This window comes from Natrix helvetica (assembly GCF_964273705.1).
Source record: "Natrix helvetica genome assembly, chromosome: 1".
Lineage (NCBI taxonomy): Eukaryota > Metazoa > Chordata > Lepidosauria > Squamata > Natricidae > Natrix > Natrix helvetica.
This window is the reverse complement of record NC_138548.1, coordinates 284,741,657-284,764,030: the sequence shown is the minus strand read 5'-3', so window position 1 is coordinate 284,764,030 and position 22,374 is coordinate 284,741,657. Positions and strand designations below refer to the sequence as shown.

Below are 22,374 nucleotides of genomic sequence, written 5' to 3'. Positions count from 1 at the left end.
GTGCATGTTTGTAACAGATGAATACTTGCACAAACAAAACAAAACCCCTGGCCTCAACTTCAGAGTGTATAGAGAATAGATATTTTCTTTAATGTAAATTTCATTGAGTTGAAAGGGTAGCTACTTCTAAAGACAGGTATTCTGCTGGAGTTCTCTTGCTTTCAATGGGAAAGGACATGTCTAAACTTTATTCTATAAAACCAAAAGAACTTGAAAATTTTGAGTTTTGGGACTCATTACAGCTCCAGCCACCCACACAATGAAACTTTCCAGCTCAGTTCACAACTACACATTTCAAGTGCCCTTTTTTTTTATCCCGATCCAACTGAAGTCGTCATTGCCATCATCATTTATTAAATGTATTTGCTGCCTCATTCCCAAGGGACGATGTGTTTAGAGTACTGCCTGCTAAGGCTTAAGTTTTCAGCGTGGTGCATTAGTCCATCTTGTCCTCATTTCTCTTCACAAACCAGTCTCACCCAAATATATATATATACAAGTAATGCTTGCCCAGGGTCCGCAGTATTGTCTGGGACACTACACAGCCTCTTCACTACCTGTTTTCCTTGCTACGTTCTGGAAGAACCGGCCTATTCAGTATTCAAGGCAGAATATCCAGATTCAGTCATGGTTTTGTTCCATATAGTATCAACCTTGTGAACTCTCAAGCTTCTTTTCCAATATATATTAAAGATGGAGATAGATAATAGATAGATAGATAGATAGATAGATAGATAGATGATAGATAGATAGATAGATAGATAGATAGATAGATAGATAGATAGATAGATAGATAGATAGATAGATAGATAGATATACACATACACACAGACATACGTGTGTGTGCTTATATTTATGGGAACAGAATTTCATTTTTAATGTGTGCTAGTGTGCCCACAGTAAAAAATGACAATAAAGGTTATTTATTCTCTATTCTGGCCGAGAGGCTAAGCTCCTACCAACCCAGGAGGGCGAGGACAACGGTAGCCTCGTATGGGCGGCCCAGGCTGGAGCTCTGAAGGAAAGTGGAAGTGCCCCAACTTCAAAGGCCGCTTAGCCGCCAATCCTCAAAGCTGAGAACAAGGAGGCTCGCTGGGCGCCCCGCCGCAACGCAGCCCCTCTGCCTATCAGCATAACAAAGCAGCACGCTTGCAAATTTGCCCCGGGTTTGACAGAGGCGTTGGCAAGGCCTTTCATGAAGCAGGTCGCCGGCCTGCCGCCTTTGAACTGGGCACCGGTTGCGGGTTCTTTTGTCACCCCAGAATGTTCATTTGCGTTCTCCTGGGGAGACTTCCACTTTCCCACCGCGTCACCCCGGGGTTCCCTTAAAACTCCTTTCCCGCCCTGGGTTCAAGAGTTCAGCGCGGCCGCAAAATTAGAGGCTGGTTTCGGCGCTGGAAAGATCCAGCGCTCCCCAGAAAGAAGTTGGGGAAGGGAAGTAGGCGATTGCCTGAATTGGGGAAGGGGGGGGGGGAAGCAAAGAGACCTCACGGGCTTGGCGGGAAAGTAGCTTCGCGCCTTTTTCTGCTCTGAGACGCGGGGAAGGTACCGCCTAAATGCGGATAAATTACTGTCATCAGAAAATGTAGGCGCGCTCATTTATAGCCAGTTTGTTTGGGCATTTTAAAATATCGAATCCCGTTTGAAAAAAACATAAAAAGGTGCAATGAACAGCAAGTCGGTTCTGCAACGTCGAGAACTAATTTTAGTTCACTATGCATCGATCAGCAATCTCTAACATTTACTGTAGTGAGGTTGAGAGAACCAAACTTTTCGAATGTAGACTTGTCTTTAAGACAGTAGTAAATAAAACGACATACACAAAAATTAAACGGCTGCATTATTTTTTTCTCCATACCGTTATAAATCTCAGCTTTATAACCCAAATTTGCAACAAAAACGAAATGTGAGGTATTTATTAGCATGCATATAGATATCTCTAAAGAATCCTATTTTATATCCAGAGGGTGGGTTTTTAAAGATCAAGGTAAGAAATCGATGCATATGAAAAAGAAAACCCTTTGCAAATTTCATCTCTTTATTAAAAAGTAACTCAGCTGAGATCAATTTGTTCTCACAAATAAGGGTCATTAAATCACACAAACACACACACACACTTGCTGTTACTCCTGTCCCATAAAAAGTTACGGTGCCACACATTCATTAGTTGAACCTATTTACTGTGCCATTAAGCTTTCACTTAAGAAGGGGGGGGGGATCATACTGATAAGCAACTTATATGTTCACCAAAAAGTACTCAACACTTTCTTATAGTACAGGAACATCACTATTTCATACACACTTTGACACAAAGATGCCATTATTCTGTATTCACAATATTTTTTAGATTAGAGAACAACCACCAGTTATAAATTGAAAGGTGGGAATATAACTATCTGAGAAGACTAGAGAAAGAAAGAATGCAGCTAATAGGCAGTAACTATTCTTGTGCAGATACTTAGACATGATCAAATACACAAGAACATTTCCACATAAATGTTAATCAGAAAAGAGATGTTACTAGCTTTTCAAATACTGAATTCTACCTGAATTCTTAAGGGAAAAAGAAGTGGTAGATTACATATTTTCATATTGAATATTGAATACAGTATGCAACTTTTTTTATTTGTGACTGCTGTACAGGAATCCACTTCATACTGAATGATGGGGAGGGGGAGATTTTGAGAAGACCAATATTTGCCCAAAGAGCATCCTTGAGTTTGCTAAAAGCTTCAGAGACTGTACCAGAAGAGGAATAATCTACCAGTGAAATAATACTGCTGAACACTAATGTTAAAGAATAAAGCTAGTATTGACACATATAATATACCTTAGCCAAGATATGGTAGTGTCTCCATTCATCATACTGAAAGGGGTGCAACAAACAAAACTGCTAGAATGAAATTCATTGAAAACAGTATAATTTTGATAACAGTAGCCGTACAGAATAAAAACATCAAGTGCGCGGTGCCATCAAATGTGCAAACCAATGAAAGATAGCTGTACTTCGATAAACACAAAAATGAATCAGGCAGTTATGCACAATGACCTTTCAGTTGTTCCCATAACTTAACAAAAAGAAATTATTTTTATTGTGATCTCTTCCTGGCTTATTTGCTAATCACACCCTCATGCAGACAATTCCCAAAACTTTCTTTAACAGAGCCTTCACAATCAATATTTGATCCCCCCAACCCCCGTCTCGATTATCAATCTCTGTAGAGAATTTCAGTAAACCAGACTGAGAAAAATGCAGCTTTAGTTGGTGAGAGAAAAATTAACTTGTGACTCAGTGTCAGAATCTGGGTGACTGGGTGTTTGACAATGATACTGGGAAAGACTTAAGTAAAAGATAGTTCTTGGAAAGTTCTAGTCATTCCTTTCAGTATAGATTAAGCAAATATACAGATACATACAGACACAAACAGAAGACCATATACCTTATTAGATTTATTTTTATATATTACTCTCATCCTATTTCCTTGAAATTCCCCTTTGAATGTAGTTCTGCAGCTTTACCCTATATAGTATATAAGGTACTACTGCATAACCCCTATGATTCCAGTTTTGACAAATATGTGAACAATTGTGAAAACTTAACATTATACTGACTATATAAGGTTCTTTTGTTCCAAATTCTATCTTGATGTGATCATCAACTGGGGCGGCCATAGCCAATCACAATATGGGAAGATATCTGGTCCATTATTACTCAGCCAAGCTAAGATAGCCCTGGAATAGAGCAATCTATTCGGATCAAAGCTACTCTGGCCAGCAAGCTGCTTTCCCTATCGATTCCCATCATTTTAGCCATGGACTGAACCAGGAACTCTTAGCTTGAGAAGACCCTTTCCAAGTCATGGATTCATCAATCGAAGAATATCCATGTATAACTTCAGGCACAACATGTGACAAATTGTTTATAACTAGCAAACATTGCACAAGTGGAATTTCCTTCTGTGTAAGGAAGCCACCTCCGAACCTCCTGGATCTGTAGCCAAGTCTTGCAAGTATCCCTCCCTTTTCGTGTTAAAATGTAGTTTGACCACAAATTCTTGTGTCTACAAGTTGATGGGGAAAAGATAATGAAGAGTAAACGTTATAAAGTGGTCAGCGCAACCCTGCAGAAACGCGAAGGAAAAAGTCATCGCACCGTAGAGACTGCTCGTCCTCCCGGCCTAAAAGACACCCTTTCCCCGAAGCCAGAGACGGAGGAGAGAAAGAGAGACAAGTCCTTACCACTGTTGCTGCTAGTGGGAACGTGGCGCCTCATCCACTCATAAGGCGTGCGCCTTTGCGCGTTTGGGGAGAGCTGGGGAACTGGGGCGCTCATGGGCGGAGGCAGCAGTCCAGAGCCGGGTGGCGGAATTGGATTGAAATCCGAGGGGCTGTATCCTAGCTGCCCCGGGCTGGCGACAGAAGGGGCTCCTGCGCCATAGGTGTGCCAGTCCTCTTTAGTAGGCGGGTACGGAGGACCCCAGGTCCCCGCGGGCTGCCCCTGGTGAGGATCGCTGTTAATTCCGGCCATGTGGTGGTAGCTGGCAAAATCCGAGTACTGAGGGGGCACGGGCACATAATTTGGGGGGCTGAGGTTCAGGCCCGGGTGCCTGACCGGGTTTGGGTACATGTTGGTGTCCTTATCCAACAGATAACCCACATACATCATCCCCAAGTAGCTCAGCGTGCATAATGTGCCCGGCGCCTCAGCAGCGTCTTCCCTGGCTTGCCTTTGCAGAGAACTCCCAGCCTCTTCCTGATTAACAGTTCACCTGAACTACTTGCTCAGGTCTTTTTTTTCCCTTCCCAACTTTGCAAAGGCACCTCCCTGAGGAAAAGCCCTTTTTTTTATTATTGGGCCAACCTCTCGGAGCATTTGCATTGAAAGGCAGGTTTGCATTTCAAAGTCCCGGAATCAAAGTGGAAGCCACTAGGGCGAATTCAAATGGCACTAAGCAGATAGAAGGGACGGGGGGTGGGTGGGGTGGGGGCTGAAGGTCCTTATAAGGACTGTGTTTAGAGGGCAAGGAAAACCTGAGAAATTCCCAGAGGATACAAAGAATTCCAGGTACAAAAGGACTCATTAGGGAAATGACCCAGGAAGAAAAGAATGTCAGTTGATGTTTCAGCTTTCCCAGACTTCGGGCAGGCACGGAGACTGTAACACACAGTTACAGGAGACCCCTCTACTAACAATTTCAACAATCCAATTTTTAAAATTCAACAACTGATTTTGAAAGCGGAAGAGCCCCTTAATTTGATCATCATATTCTCTTGTATTAGCATTTCAGGCTCATTCTGCCTGCAAACCTAAAATTTAAGCCCTCTTGCTTGATATCCCAATGGGGTACATGTTAAGGTGGGTTAGAGATGGCCTATTTATTTCATTTCCACAATGCTCTAACCTGGTGTCCAAGATATGCCCAGGAAAAATTACTCCCAGCACAACCAGCCAATATCATTGTAGTAGTTAGAAATGTTAGGAGTTATTGCTGAATGTCTCCGGACTACAACACCTTGAGGAATATATCAGCCTTGATCAAGCACCCCAGAAAGTTTGGGCTAAATATGTGCGAACTTCCTAAATCTAAACATTAACATAAATAAACACAATCTATTTATTTTAAGCATACCTTTTTTCTGTACTTCTTTATTTAAAGAGTGTAAGAGTCATAAACCATTTTTTTCACGGTTTTCCACTTTGAGCAAAACTAGATTTTTTTAATCAGTGGATTTTTACTCAAGTCTGAAATAATTGTTTTGTAATGTTTAATTAAAGAAAAGTGTTATTTTTCTTTGTGAAAGAAAAAAAAGGCATATAAGATAGGAAAATAGATATTAACCTGGGATTCCACATATACCTTCTCCCCCCCCCCCCCAAAAAAAAATCTTGAATATACTTCAGTGTATATTTAAAAAGGTTTTGTGAAAGGTAAATTATAAAAATCGCAGACTTTGACTGGGATTGATTAGAGGGAAGTTTCAGAAGGTGAGAAAAATTCACTTGTAAAGAAAATGAGATTTCTTTCATAACAAACCGGGAGTGATTTCATTTATGCCCTTTGGCAGAAACCCTAATAAGTTTAAGATTTAAAAAAAGGATGACTGGCCAGGCTGTTTTTCCTGCTTCAGGTACCTCTAGCCTCCAGCTATGTGTTTAGTTAATTTAGGATACCCAACCTGGAATAGCTAGTTAAACCATGGAAATACAACATCAAAGAAAGCTTTGCCTCGCTTTATTTTTAATGTTTCATATTATTAAAAACTGCCCTAGAAATGAGAGGTATAAATCCATCTTTACGGAAGGCCCACGAAATGGGATGCTAGCTGCTGCGTGGTCCAAATAATCGCATTTGGGTTCAGGATAATCCTCGGGTGGGTGATATACATTAGGATTGGAAGGATGCCTTTGCCCCCAAACCTACGAAATTCATGGGGCTTGCGGGCGTACACGGTGCAAGGTGGGAGTGCTAGATGTTGAGGCACCTGGTTGCTTTGGTTATTGTTGTTTTTGCCGGTCCAGGAAGAACGGCCAGCTGTCCCCTTTTGATGCCAGCTCACACCTCTCCGTTGCGCAAAGAAGATGGTCCTAGGACGAGGGGCAAACCCTTTCCCGCAAGAAACGGGAATCCTAACAACCTGCAACATGCAGAAGGAGGCTTCTATTTCCTTTCTTAAATTTGGGATGGGGGGGGGGAACAGAAGCGGGAAAAGGCAGACCTTCCTTTCCTGGGGCTGTGCAACCTTACAGTGCCAATAATAAGGAGTAAGTTAGCACTACTTCATAGTAGGTTAGCGATGTTTCTGACTCTCTTTGAAAATAATGCGGCTTACTCAGGAATACGGACGGACCCTCGAACAACATTTCCCAGCGTTTTTCCGACCTATAGTTGCTCTTATCATAACGAGAACCCAATTCACAAGGTTCTGCGCTTTGCCTCTTTAAAGAAATCTCAAGCCACAATCCTTCATATCCCCCAGTTCACGGAATGATTACTCAACGGAGCTCGGTTCTTCCCGTCCCGTCCCGTCCCCCCTCCCTCAAGAACATAATTCATTTTAAGGCTCATAGACCTATTGCTTAGAAGGGGACGGCGGGATGGCAGAACTGATGGTTAACGAGGACGTATCCCCGACACCAAAGAATACATCTGACAGCATACTATTTGCAGTATATTTTGCCACCACCTCTACCCCATTTAGCCATATTCTGGGAAATATATTCTGGGAATATTTCAGGATTGTAGCTTCAATTACATGTCACCACATTTTGAGACTCACTTTTTATTAAAAGTGGGTGGGTGGGGTGCGGTTGTCCTTTTGTGCTTAGAAAGAAATACGGATAGAATTAAACAGGGAAGGAATAATCCTGGTAGAAAGTTACAATGTGAGGTATAAAAGTAATTTTAATAACACTTTCCACTCAAGGACCTGGGGTCCTTTGCGAGACAGGCAAATATTCCTCTTTTGGAACAAGCAACGGTTGCAGGAAAACATCAAGAGAATGAGCACAATGTTTCAACTGCTAAGTTACGGAAAATAATGCTTTTATAAAATAATACTCTTATAAATTCCATTATCAGAAAGGAAATGAAAACAAACCCCCAATATTCATCTATTTCTAAATGAAAATTTAAGAAAGATTTTAATTATTAGGCCGTGGTTATTGATAGGTTCTTTTTTTAAAAGCTTTTTATCTCCTATAGTAGAATATTATTTATTAAAGTAAGCAAGATATTAAAAGCAACATGGGTTTATAGCTGTCATTTTTTTGATGTAACTCTACTACAGCTATACATACATTATCACATTTATAGGCCACCTGGTGCCATTGTGACTCTGGGCACAATTTATGGAACAACAATGTAAAACAAAAATTAAAAATTCATAGAATATTAATGCAGTCTTAACAAACCAATTCTCAAACAATTTATTCAAAATAAAGGGGACTATGAATGTTTACATGGATTTATAAAGAAAATGATATATTTAAATTAATTTGTTTATTATGCCATCATTTAGAATCTGCATATGGAGATACGATATTGGGAAGAGTGGTCTGATTTATGTAGGAATGAGGACCTGTATATTAGCAGCTGGAAAACCAGCAATGCAAGAAATACTGTATTTTGAACAGAATGTCTTTGCTATGAATCTCAGCTCCTTTATTATCTATGAATTCAAAATGTATCACAAATACCGTGGCCATTTTGGTGAATGTTGATAAGGAAATGTTTAATCCTTTTTCTGTGCTACTATATAACATTGAATTTAAAAACCAAAAGCAAGTCTCTAATTTTTCTACTAGCCACTTTGGTAGAAAGTCATTGATGACAGTAAGAGGAAATCATTCGTAACTCAGAGACGCAATACAATGCAGCGCCAAAAACCGCCAACAGTGATTCACAAAACATTAGAGTAATGGATCACAAAACATGGCAATGGAACCTGAAATCTGTATCTTGTAGCATGTGAACAGGTAATCCTCGACTTACAACTTCAGTTGAGCCCAAAATTTGCCTTGCTAAGCAAGGCCGTTGTTAGTTGAATCCCCCCCATTTTACAACCTGTTTGCCAGAAAGTTGTTAAGTGAATCACTGCAGCTGTTAAGTAAACCATACTTTTGCTAAGCAAATCTGGCTTCCCCCATTCATTTGTCCATTGTCAGAAGCCATCTGGGAAGGTTATCAATGGTGATCACATGACTCTGGAACACCACAATTGTGATAAGGACATGCCAGCTGCCAAGTGTGTGAATTTTGATCATATGACCATGAGGATGCTGCAAGGTTGTAAGTGTAAAACATATTGTAAATCACTTTTTTCAGGGCAGTGATAACTTTGGTCACTAAACAAATGGCTATAAGTCGAAGACTACCAGTGGTGGGTTGCAGGCAGTACACGCCAGTACGGGCATACCAGAGCCTGCCCGGAGCACTGAGGACCGTTCCGGTACTGTGCTCTGGAGGGCCCACCCGCCCACCCGAACTCTTTACCTGTTCTTTAAAGCCTTTGGAGCTTCTGTGCACGCGCATGGCACATATATCACTTGTGCAATACTGCACAGAGCAGCTGGAGTGTCGTGGAGGCTTATGGAGGCATCGCTGGCAGGTACGGCACATGCGTGTGCTGCACGCATTCATGTGGAGTACCGCTTGCAACGGGATCCAGAACCCACCACTGAGGACTATCTGTATCACAAATGGCTTACCACAAAAAAAGTTCTCACGGATAAGATCAGACGCTGAATTAGAAAAGCTGGGAAAAGCTAATAATTTCTCTCTAATAGCATACAATTTCCCATCTTGGTTTGTTTGGGATTTATTCTTTTGATGGATTAACTAGGACAAGAGATTATGAAGCATCTAGTAACTTAGATTAAAATAATACGGTTTTACAGTCCTCTTTTCCTTAATAACCTTCCACATCTTTCCAAATATCTCTGTAAATTGTCAGTTCAGTGCACTGCAGCCGTCAGCCACAACGAAAGGAAATTCACGGCTGTTAAGTTAGGAATCATATTACGGTAATTCATAAGAAGCATATACAGAATTTAGTGTAATATGTAATCTTGGTTTTTAGTTTTAATTATCTTTAGAAATATTGTTTCAATTATTGGTTAAAGACTGGTGTAAAATTGTAACAGTTCCTTAAGACAGTCAAATAGGATCTGCTGCATTGCCCAACAATTCCGGTAATATTCAACGACCAGAGGTTTCTCACTTCTGCAATAATAGTAAAACACCATAAAAGTATTAATTCACTTGAAATACACTCACCTTAATTCTTTCACAACGGTATCTCTTTACAATATATTTAAGATCAACTATCTAAACACAAGAAATCAGAACATAGATATAAAAATTGGTAAGCTTCTAGGACTAGCAAGGACAAACTAGCATTTGTTAGATTAAAAAGGATCTATGTTAGGTTAGGATTAACATGGCTCAATGGTTTTCAACAATCTCTATTAAAAAGTCTTCTGTTTTTGTTGTTGATTGTAAAGTTGTACTGAGGTTACAGCCCATATGTTTGATATTGAAATACAATAATTAACGTGCATCCAATGGGCATTTCGCATGTCCTTAGTATAAGAACAGGGCATTCTGCTCCATGGCTGGTTGTACTGGGAACAAAATACAATCAGAGCCATGTTCAAGTTGTCATTACAGATCACATGACCTTGGCTATCCTAAGTTAACATTGCCTATATCTTCCCACTTAACTATTCCATGCATAAAATGCACAATGCTTAAAAGCCACAATGCATTTACTGTCTTGCAGTGCTACTACTATTTCCATCATCCATAAATCCTATTAAACAGGTACAAGATATCAGCTTGCTATTAATAATATTGTAATACTTATTAATGTTATTAATGTTAATAATATTGTAATTATGTCTGTTTTAATATTGTAATTTATTATTTTTCTGTAAGCTGTTTAGAGTCACTTTAGTATAAGATGGGAAGTTATATAAGTATGATGAATGAATGTATGTTTTGGCAATAGAGTGAAGCTGGAACCCAGTAGATTAATTACTGGGGACTGTTGTTTAGAGCACCAGGACTTGATTTTGCCTAGATGCTGGTTCATGCTTTTTTTTTTTGTATATATTTGATTGTTACTTTGATCCACCCATGATTATGATACATAAAATGGATGGCCATGTACTGTAAGTCTTTCAAATAAATTAACACACAAACACCTATTCCCACAATAGAAATAAATAGTCTGGTCTTCGTTAGTGTAGCTTTAATTTACTAAATACCAAGAAGAATTATTATTCTGATGCTACACTTTTTAAATTCATAAACAGTCAGGAAATAACTAATAGTCAACAGATTCAGAAAACCATATCTCCTGTTAAAATATCCATGAAACAAGGTTGCAGAAAACATAGCATGCACAATTTACTGTAGGAATTGCCTGTCTATATGTAGCATATAAAGAACATTCCAAATATTACCAAAATGTGGTAATGTCTCTGTTCTAATCAAATCTCCCCATTCACAATTCAATGGGAAAAAATTAGAGAAGGTGAGGTATCAGCAAAGCTCAGATCTTTTCTGCCTTTGTGAGGTAACCCATTCTGTTCTTGGGATTATGAAAGAGAAAATACGGTAGTAGCTAATTTTCAATAAGCATGAAAATAATATACAAAACTATGAATGACCTATTGTTACTCTGATAGCAAAACAAAACATATAGTTCTAATGTAAAGTCCAATAACATTTTAACATTTATAAAGAAAAAAAAATCCACAATTAAATTCTGGACACCAGGCCTCAAATAGTTCTAAAAATTATCTCACTGATATGGCTAATTATAATGATGCAATTGCATTTATTTCCTATCTTCTCCTATCATTTTTCAAAGATCAATTGGGACTATTTTGACTCCATCTTCTAAATATACACCCACCATTTTCTTTAGTGTGTCAACTGAAGTCACTTTTATTCTACCAGCCCTACATTATGATTTCATATTTAATGTTCTTATATGTTGTGAGCCAGTCTCTAGTAAAGTTGTAAAGAAATACAAACACATGCCAAAAATTATATTAAGTATGTAGCAGCTTGGTATCATTTATACCAGAATGTAGCTCTGGACTTTAGTTTAGGAAACAGCAGAATTTTGGGAAAGGACTATCATTATTTGAGATAGCCACTGAAAATTATCCTGTATGATCTATTCACAAGGAGACAAGTTTTTCTTGCCAGAATGTCCTTAACCTTAGATGGATTGGGATAAATGCTGTTCAACACATGAACAGTTGCTAAACTGTAAGAAGGACAAATCTATGGAATATGTGATACTACTAAGCCCCAGAATCTTATGACTTTTTGGTTGTTGTATTCCAAAGAAGAAATGAAACAGTTAAGATCTGGAATTTCTTATACAATACTTATGAACCACCCTTCTAAGTCTATGTGAGCTTTCTTTATGATGAAAGTTTACTTTGGTCCGAAGGATTAGATGGGACAAGAGAAATCAACTGAACTGACAATAGGATCATAAAGATCCACTGATAAGGTTTCCTTTTGGTCTCTTTTACAACTTAAGAATTATGTTTGGAAGAGTGAATTCATGAAAAAGACATCTGCCTTTCTGGTACTACCAAAAACATTTGCATGCTTACCATATATACAAAGAAAACACCACTCAACTAACATTGATGATTTTATAACGTTCTCTTCACTGCTGGATGATGCAAGCCCAATAAAAGTAGCCCTACATCAAATTTTATTTTCTTATTGTAGGAAAAAGCTAATAAATGCAGTGCACGCATTGCCTGAAAATAAAAGAGGGTGTTATATTAGAGAATGTAATTACAGCTCCTTTGTCTCTTTACAAAGAGCATTACTGTATTTCTTGCCCTTTATAACTTTTCGTGCCATGGAGATATATAAACCTAAATAGGGCAAAAATGCTATCGCAGAGCAGGGTGCAGTGCAGGAACTATGAATTCTAGGAAGACCTTTGGGCCAGTCACTCTCTCTCTCTTAGCACCACCTACCTCACAGGGTTATTGTGGTGGGGAAAACAAGAAGAGGAAGATGCATTGCATAATGTTCAGCACCTTGAGTTTTTTGTGAAAATAATGGTGCAATACAAATGAAATAACTAACTAACTAAACTAAATACATTGCGAGAATCGAAGGGTTGTGTTTAGGTATCAAGGGCCTTTGCGACACAGAGAAAGAAATAAAATATAACAAACGATAAAAAAAACACCTTTCTCCAATTAGATGTGTATTCTAGCCAACATGGAATTGCTAGATTTGAAAAAAAAAGCATATTCAGGACATGCTTTCAGAAGGTCATGCGTGCAGGTGATTTTATAGGGAAGGGTCAATGAGAAAAGAGGACTATGGTTACATATTTGAAATTACACTATCACAGGATTCACTGAGAGGAAAGTGTGTGCATGGGTGAAATTACTATTTTGCTTCTGGGGTATCTGAAAGGTTTTTTTAAAGTTCTGCAAAGCCCCCAGGTATTAGCCATAGATCTCCTTTCTACATTCAGGTATTTCACGCAAACTCACCCAGTCATGTAATGTAGTGTCCCATTCTGTAAATTCAAAATTTGTCTATTTCTCCACATATCATTTTTCTGACCCCCATCCACTCTGTGTGAGTGTGTATGTGTGTGAGTGAGAGAGAGAGAGACAGAGAGAGAGAGGGAGGGAGGGAGAGAGATGCACCATTAATCCAAGTTGTGAATCAGGAAGGAAGCATGAAATCATTTGTTTTAATGCCAGGTTTATTATCAAGCACTCTTCTTGGTAAACTGAAGCCTCAGATATAATTAACAGAATCCACTGTTATCGTTTTGCTGCTTCTCCTGGGATCTTTTAAAAGTCCCAACACTCTGAATAACTTGGACCTTCCCTCAGGCACTGATCTCATCAGTGTTTATGTTATCAACAGTGGGAAAATTATTATTTCAGAACGAGTTTCATTTTCTCAAATACGAGAATGCTATGATTATTTTTTAAAAAAAAATGTTTTAGCATTATTCTATCCAGTTGGAAAAGTACAGGCAAGATTAAATGTGTAAGCTCCCCAAATACTCAGTTTTCTCTAAGCATGTCTTTATTTTGATAGTCTGCTGGATGCTAAAATCCACGGAGACTTTGCTTTTCCATAATTTGCCAGGAATGGCTTTATTTATCTTTGCGATTCTGCAGTGCACTGTACTTCTGAATTCTCCGTTACTATCTCATAAAGTTTATTGCTACGACAGTGGTAAAAAGAGGCAGAAGAAAGAGGCAACTTCAATAAAAAGTTTGAATATTTGTTTGCCTTTTTGATTTAATTCATACACTTGCAAATAAACAAGAGAAAAGCAAAACACCCCTCCCCCTCTGCCAAATGATTAAAGAAAATAAACAAACATATTGATGAAAAGGCGTCAGTTTTCAGACAGTGCAAGAGAGGATAAATTATGTAATTTTGCACAAATAAAGTACAAGTTAGGAATTGTGTTTTGTCTGCTTGAAAAAAAAGTACAAAAAAGAAATGACCAACATATATTAATGCAAATGATCCCATTAAAAGGTAAGGAGCTCGAGACATCATGTTTGTACATCCATAAAGTTTTCCAGTATTTCTCTCTGCCTGTTTGGAACTTCTAGTCATCCTCTGCAGCCAATCAATGGCCGTGCTGAGTTTTTCCCGGTGTGTCAGTTCCCAGCTTCCTTATGCAGTGATGGAGGATTTTGATGCAAATAGGAACTGAATTGGTCACTTTGAAGTGGTCATGTATATACACTTTGCTCAAATCTTCATTGAGGCAAAGACTTGCACAGCATTAACAGGATAGGGCAATTTGTGGAACAGTGTTTTACAGTAGAATGCCTAGTCATTGATGGCAACATTTAGCATTGTTTTGGGAGGACACCCAAATGTTCAGGGCCCCCAGTCTTCTTTCTAACCAACCTCTCAAAACAAACAAACAAAACCTCCAAAGAAATTACATTGCCCCTTCCAGTGACACTGAAATCACCAACAATCTATCGCAGCTGGTTAAGATGATCAATTGAAACCCCACCACCCCTTAAATCTTGCTAATTGCTGGTAATGCCTACAATTAATCTAATTCATAGTCAACGTTTAAAAGCTGGTTGGTCGGAGCTTTTTTTTTTAATGGCTACTTTCTGGTATCATAAAAATTCTACAAGTGGTACCATCAAATATCACTCTTCTGTGATATTTTTGCAAAAGTTCCTACCCAATTATTGCTGTAATTGACTGGACTACTCTAGCTGGTTCCCAAACATCTAGACAGCCAGTAGACAGTGACATGATTTATTTTTCTCTCTCTCTTTGCTGCCATCTAGCAGTTGTCCACTACATTTACAGGTGGCTATTATGTATAAGCTGAGTTGACAAAATCAGAAATGAGGAGGTGATAAACCGCCTGGGAAAGCCAAGGGAAATCATCAAAACAATTAAAAAGCAAAAGGTAGAATATTTCGGACATGTGTTGCAACACCCGGAAAAACACAGCATACTTCACTTAATCCTCCAGAGAAAGATTGAAGGCAAACGAGGTCCAGGCAGAAGAAGAACATCATGGATTCAGAATCTAAGGGACTGATTTGGACAGAACTCAGCAGCACCTTTTCGTGTAGCTGTTGATAAAAATAGGATAGTCAATGTCTGATAACAGTTATGGGAGGAGGAGGAGGAGGAGGAGGAGGAGGAGGAGGAGGAGGAGGAGGAGGAGGAGGAGGAGGAGGAGGAGGAGGAGAAGAAGAAGAAGAAGAAGAAGAAGAAGAAGAAGAAGAAGAAGAAGAAGAAGAAGAAGAAGAAGAAGAAGAAGAAATATATGCAGCTCAGACACTAACCCAAACCGCAGATCAATCCAAAACTTTGTGTTTTAAGTAGGATGATGTCCACATTAGAACTTTTCTCAAAAGAGATGGAACCAGTGCCAATTTTGTAAAATGTAAAATGTTTGCTTTTTGGTGAGTGTGTAGCAATAGTGGAAAAGTATCTTGCACCTCTAATAGGAGAATAAATAGCATCTATCTCCTCCAGCAACATTTGCTTTCTCCCTGATATTTTTCTACCTGGCCTTCCTTCGCTGTTTCTGGATTCTCCCCTGATTCTTGCATTAAATTAACTTAAAATGTGCTTGAGATCGAGGACCAAAGATTTCTTCTTCCAAATGCAAAGACAGGGGAAAGAATGTAATGTATATAATATAGATATCGCTCCCATATCTGGGCCATATACCCCCAATATGGCCACTAGATGATAGCAAAGAATGAGAGTTTTCTGTGTCTGTTTGCTGTCACCTAGTGAGGAACTAGATTTTTGCAACTCAGATCTAGTAGCCCGAGATAAAACATTTTGAGCTGGATATTGGTCAGAGAACCCCATATATTCGTCTTTTAGATACGTCTTTTAAACCAGCAATTCCCACTCTGATGTACTACAAGTTTTAAAATGTTATATTAGCTGGAAGTTTGCAGTTGAGCAAATTTGGAGAACATTGCCTTAGATACTCCTATTCAGGAGTAGGAAATTTGGATCCTTTTTCAAAGAGATATGTGGACCGCGCTAGCTATATAAAAAAAAAGAACACATGATGCATGGATTTACTTTTTTAACATGCCTCCTTTCTTCATGAGCTTCTGGGCTGTGCACTGCATAAGCATTCCCAAGACAGAGTACAGGGAGATGGCCCGGCATGTGGGAATGGATATTGCTGCTCTTGTCTTAGAAAACTTCCTCAAAGCAACTGCTTAAATACTGGCAGAGATTGAAAATTTTGAATCAGATGATTACCCCACCCAGCAAAGAACCAGAAGAATATTTAGTTCAAGAATGGAAAACCTTGTGATAGTTATACTACAATTTCCTAGCAATACCTGAAGGTTCTTCAGCCCTGTCCTAGTGCTTCAATGTAACTATTTATCGTTATTTGTCAACAATGCTGTACAAAGAACAACCCCACATTCCAAAAATATGGAACAACTATTTTTTCTCCAATTTATCTTTGGATTAAGCTGTTCTTGGGTCCACAGGAGGACATAACTGCAATGTAAAACAGCTAGAAACTGAGTTCTGTAGGGGTGGCCTAACGTCTTTTGACATAGAGCAGTAAAGCACACCCACCCACTTGCATACAAACAGGACTGGGACAGTATACTGTAAGAAAGATTGGCTTTAGCTTTTCTACTCCCACCCTTGCTTCTGACTGAGCCAGCTCTAATCTATGTGCATATTTGTATTGAGGGGGACGAGAGTTCTTTGCAACATTCCACCAAATTGCAAACGGATTTTTTTCCCCTTAGTATTTTTCCAGTGATGCATTCATGGCAGCTTTGCTGCAAAGCTCTCCCAGTCCTTCTACAAACTTCTCGGGGCAAACCCTACTGCAAACATTGTCTGCTTTGGAATATCCTCCAGAGGTCCTTGAGCAACTGAGCCATGCCACCCCCCCACCCTCCTTCCCCGATTACAACTAACTGAATCAAAAGGTAGTAAGAAACTAAGCAGTTTATTGTTTTAAAGTCAGATGCATCAGTCCTTTCTTTAATCTTTTACAGCCAGTCAAGGGCAGATTAAAGAAGAGATTTGGAGGCTCTGAGCTCTGTAATTCCTTGCAACCCAGATACAGGAACATGGATCAATGAAGGCAGAGATCAAAGCAAAGCATAACGGAAGCAAAAGTAATGATTAATTGTTTGTATGTGTGTTTTTTAAAAATTGAAGTGGTTCCTCTAAGGAGGAGACTGAATAAGCAAAGCATTTAAAAAGAGCAAAACTAATATGAAATAGATTGCATAATTAAGACAACTGTTGAAAAAAAGAAAAGAAAAAAAATGTTAAGTTTGGACTGAAAATGGAGACGAGGCCTGAGTGATTTCAGCAAAGCTCTTTTATTTAATTCATTCGAACAACAGCAAAAGCCTTGGTGACAGTGCTCCATTTATAGGAAGCTGTCAGCCGGTCAACCAATCAGATTGAAGTATTTTCCTGCTTCAATAGCGGATCTGAGTGAGAACTTCAGCAACCAGTTTCAATTCGTAACAAAAAATGTTTTCAGTACCTACAGGAAATAGAAAAGCAATGGTGCCACCACTAAGAGAGTGATATCCAGCAGTTAGATACTTAATACAATACAATAGCAGAGTTGGAAGGGACCTTGGAGGTCTTCTAGTCCAACCCCCTGCCTAGGCAGGAAACCCTATACTGTTCCAGACAAATGGTTATCCAACGTATTCTTAAAGACTTCCAGTGTTGGGGCATTCACAACTTCTGGAGGCAACTTCTGTTCTACTGATTAATTGTTCTAACTGTCAGGAAATTTCTCCTCAGTTCTAAGTTGCTTCTCTCCTTAATTAGTTTCCACCCATTGCTTCTTGTTCTACCCTCAGGTGCCTTGGAGAATAGTTTGACTCCCTCTTCTTTGTGGCAACCCCTGAGATATTGGAACACTGCTATCATGTCTCCCCTAGTCCTTCTTTCTCTTAAGCTAAACATAGCCAGTTCCTGCAACCGTTCTTCATATGTTTTAGTCTCCAGTCCCCTAATCATCTTTGTTGCTCTTCTCTGCACTCTTTGTAGAGTCTCCACATCTTTTCTACATCGTGGCGACCAAAACTGAATGCAGTATTCCAAGTGTGGCCTTACCAAAGCATTAAAAAGTGGTATTAACACTTCACATGATCTTGATTCTATCCCTCTGTTGATGCAGCCTAGGACTGTGTTGGCTTTTTTGGCAGCCGCTGCACACTGCTGATGTTCATTAAATATATGCCACAAAGTACCAGAAGCAAATAAGCAACAATATTAACAGACAACAGTTTGGTGTACATTCCTGTTTGTTCCCTCTAGCATTTTAATTTGCCTTGAATTACTTAGAGCTTCCAGATTACCTTTGCAGTTAGATCCAATAAAATAGCATCATGATATTTTTCTCCAAGGGTAATAAAAACGTGGACGACTGAAATCATAACACCACAATCCCTGGGTAGAGTTGCAGATTTCAGAGCCAATAGAAGAGAATATTTGTAGATCAGGGTAGAACTGTAGGATCCTTGGTGCTCTCTGAGCTTGCTTGTTTCTTTGCAGACATTGCATTACCTGACTAAGTAACATCATCAGTGTTAACACTGATGTTGCCTAGTTGGGTTATGAAATGTCTACAAGGAAACAACCAAGCTCACAGAGCACCAAAGTCCCCACGTATTTCAAACCAACAGAAACTGATTAAAGGTGCTTATAAATGGATCCAGAACAATGTCAGATCTAAAACACTTTGACACCTGGGTCAGAGCATTCCCTGGTTGAGTCCCTTACATTCAAAGAATGCTGTTTTTGCTAAGACCTGATCTTATATAGCTTACTTGAATTTTAGAATCACAATTTTATTATTCTATCTATTTTACCTTGGGGATCGCTAGGTTTTTTTTTCTTTTCAAAATTAATTCCAGAATTATTTTGTTGAATTCATAACAGAGGGTGATTGGGAACTAGAAATAATAAAAGATAATCCAAGCTTTTGAATTGTAGGCAAAGCTATGAATAGAGTAAAATAGGAGAATCTTGGGGTAATAAAGAATGGAAAGGAAGTAACTGGAAATAGTTTTTTTTAAATTCTGGAGAGTGAGAATGGAACCACTTTTTCTTATTGCCAATAAATTGAAATGGAGGTGACCAAGAGCTCCTTGTGACGAGGAACTGAGTTTGATATTATGATACTTTTCTGTCCAATAAAACACATCACATTGTGATATTTGTATGTCTTTCTGCTTTAGAAAAGATTTTTTATTTTTATTTTTCCAGAATGACAGCGCCACCTCATGGAAATTAGAATAAGACTCAACCCAGAATTTTAAGATCCAATCCTGATTATAACGTTACTTGTAAAAATTCTTGTGCAAACTTGCAAGAATTCTCTTGGAATTTTTTTCCCTTATCCATAATACATTTACTTCCAAAATGTACACAAAAAAATCTAAATAAATAAATTTCTAATATTTGTTTTAAATGATTTTTGTTTGAATTATTTCAGACAAAAGTAGTGATGACTTACATGTAGAACTTTCCACAGTCACTTGAAAACGTAATATTAAAATGTTACACAAATGCTAAAAGGAAGATTGACTGCAGAACAAGTACCCTATAATGCAAATATAGTCTTCAAATAAATACTATGTATGTGATTTTCTGAAAATTAAGGAACAGAGTTTATTAAACCACATTAATAACAAAAAGGATTCTAAAATATTTAAATGTGTTTATTATTTATTTTAAAACATGCCCATTTTGCACAATCGGTACATTTATCTATTTCTGCTTATTGTTAGTAAAAATCCTGGTGCTCCAGGTCAACTTTCTGATATGTTTCAATACCCCATTCGATTTCTTCCACACCAATATATCAAAATTTTTGCATTGCACAGATCATTGTCAGGGACTGCACTTTCACACACTGTTTTAGAATTTCCAGTTACAACTTTTTACCAGGAGTGAATTTTCTTTAGTTACCTCCTTTGAACAGTAGATGGTGCAGGAAGTAGGGAACGGACACCTATTTCTTATAAGGGACAGAGTAAAAAACTTTTTTTCCTTTTGCACATACTCAGTTTAGAAAATTTGTACGCCTGGAATCTACAATCAGTGATTTGAAAAACAGCCTAAATGGCTCTGATTCAAAAGATTCCTAATTTGTCTTGGCCTTCAAATGGAATTGAATCTTTGAAGCTGCCCACATTTTGATCCTGTAGTATAGTCTTGGGCTTTGAGGTTTGTATATGAATATATTTTGGATGTGTGTTAACCATTACTTTTATCAATGAAAATGATATAAAGTATAAATATGACTCTAGTTTTTTTTTTAAAAAAGGGAAACTTTTCAAACTAATAGGTATAATTTTTACAAGGGGAAAATGTAGGGGGAAATGACTGAAAATTATCATGTGAGTGTCTCTACCGTCTTAAAGCAGAATTGCAGAGTGATGAATATAGAAGCAAGGAGGTTATGCTGAATGAATGAAAACCATTGCTGAATCGGTGCCAAAGCCACAGGAAGTGCTGCAAGTCAGAGGTCAATGATGGGCATGTAGAATACAGTAACAGATATAATATGCCCTAACAGGATTTGAGCATTTAGCATTTTCCCTAGAAGCACTCAACTTCTAGGTTATTCAACATACATCCAAATAAAAAAAAATAAAAAAAATAATTCAACACATAAGCAATGATCCCAGTACAGTTATAAGGAAAAATACCAACCGCAAGAAGAAATTAAATTTAGAGTTGTACGGGAATTTAAAGCTGACCTTGAGAAGGTATGAAACAGCTGCTAAGGTGGGAGGAAGGAGTGAACTGTTAAGGAGAGACTTGGAGAAGTGATTACATAGTCCAGATGATTTGAAGCAACCTTGACAGAGTAATTTAAGATAATCTTACCTTGATTTTTTTCATATATTTTTTTTTAGTATAGGGACAGAGAAAAACTGCTAGTCTTTCAAGGTTATGTTATTATATCCTCTAACAATAAAATACTCCTGTTTCTCCATCTGATCTAGGAAGAAGAGTTGAAGACTGGGAGAAAAAAAAGCAGACATTTAAAAACGTGATCCAGAGCGATATGGGTGTTAAATGTATGCACACAAGACTCAGGCAGTGAACACTCCAGCAACCAAATCTGCATTATATGCTACAACCCTATTAGAAAAAATAGCCTAGCAATGAATTAAATACTCTTAAAGAAAAAAACAAATACTTGTCTGAAGTCACAGAATTATCTTCCAAAAATATCCGTGAAGTGGGATGTTCAGAGCCATGTGCTCAATTCTGAACAAAGCCCATGACCATGTATGAAGTAGTAAAATTGGGCAAGAGGAAGTGTGGGTGTGCCAAGTATGTTCCACAGTATATGCCAATATTCAAAAATATATCAGCTTATAACAGGATATTATATAGCTGAGCAAGGAGTGGGCTGTACAAGTAAAACAGCGGTCTATCATCATCTATTAGCAACCTTGGCACAACCATTAATGCTATGCTGAATTTGCTTTATAATATCTCAAAATATTTTCCCAGTTAAGGAACTGGCCCACAGACTGGTTGAACTGTAAAGATCCACCCAGACAAGGATAGTGTAATAGGGTGGTAGGTATTGGTGTAATAACAGATTTTGTCATGAATGTAGAGGGGTTAAAAGAACCATTGTAACACTTGACATTCACCTGAGTCCCACCCACACACTTACTTGGGATTTTTTTTTTATCTGTCTATTTATACATTCTCCTTTGCTTAATACATTTTCTAGAACTGGGAATTAAGAAAGATACTGTGCGGTGCATTTATAAATACAATTTAAGTGATTCTTTACCATTAATAAATTAATAAAGATGAAATATAGCAGAGCTGGAAGGAGGGACGATGCAAACCAATCTTTTAAAGATGTAGGGAGGAAGGACCCTGCCTGAAGGCCCAAAAGCAACCCCCATTTCCAACTCTGTCCAAATAATTTCATTATTTGGGACACTGCCTTTATTACAGCAATGAGAACAGATTGATGCCTTCTGTTCCTCTGTTTTTAGAAGACAAACTCCCCTCACTGCATAATAAGCCATTAAAAATAATAGAAACAGCCTAATATGCTTGTTGTAAGAATGTAACAAAGCTCTTATGACCTTTTTTTTTACCATGTCAAGCAGTTTTAGAAGTTTAGTTTAGTTTATTAGACTTCTAGACCGCCCCCTCTCCCCAAAGGGACTCGGCAATATGTTGAAGGAGTGAAACTGCTAGAAACTGGGGATGCTTACCAATGTTGGCTGCTTATCTCCTCCAAATTCCTACATATAGAACTAAAAATCTAGAAAGGGGATGAGGGAGTGGC

At 38.3% G+C, this 22,374-nt stretch overlaps 2 protein-coding genes across 2 annotated transcripts in view; one reads left to right on the top strand and one right to left on the bottom strand.

Annotated features, from left to right (window-relative positions):
• Nucleotides 1-4,666, bottom strand: part of CDX1 (caudal type homeobox 1) — a gene marked incomplete at both ends in the record, with an annotated part of 32,182 nt that extends 27,516 nt beyond the window's left edge. Inside the window, one exon of the mRNA XM_081938452.1 lies at nucleotides 4,240-4,666. Within this exon, the coding sequence (XP_081794578.1) occupies nucleotides 4,240-4,666 (427 nt within the window). The remainder of the gene's footprint in view (nucleotides 1-4,239) is intronic.
• CAMK2A (calcium/calmodulin dependent protein kinase II alpha) overlaps nucleotides 1-21,166 on the top strand; it is a 301,059-nt gene extending 279,893 nt beyond the window's left edge. Inside the window, exon 19 of the mRNA XM_081942664.1 lies at nucleotides 21,056-21,166. Within this exon, the coding sequence (XP_081798790.1) occupies nucleotides 21,056-21,068 (13 nt within the window). The 3' untranslated portion in view covers nucleotides 21,069-21,166. The remainder of the gene's footprint in view (nucleotides 1-21,055) is intronic.
• Nucleotides 21,167-22,374: the final 1,208 nt, after the last annotated feature.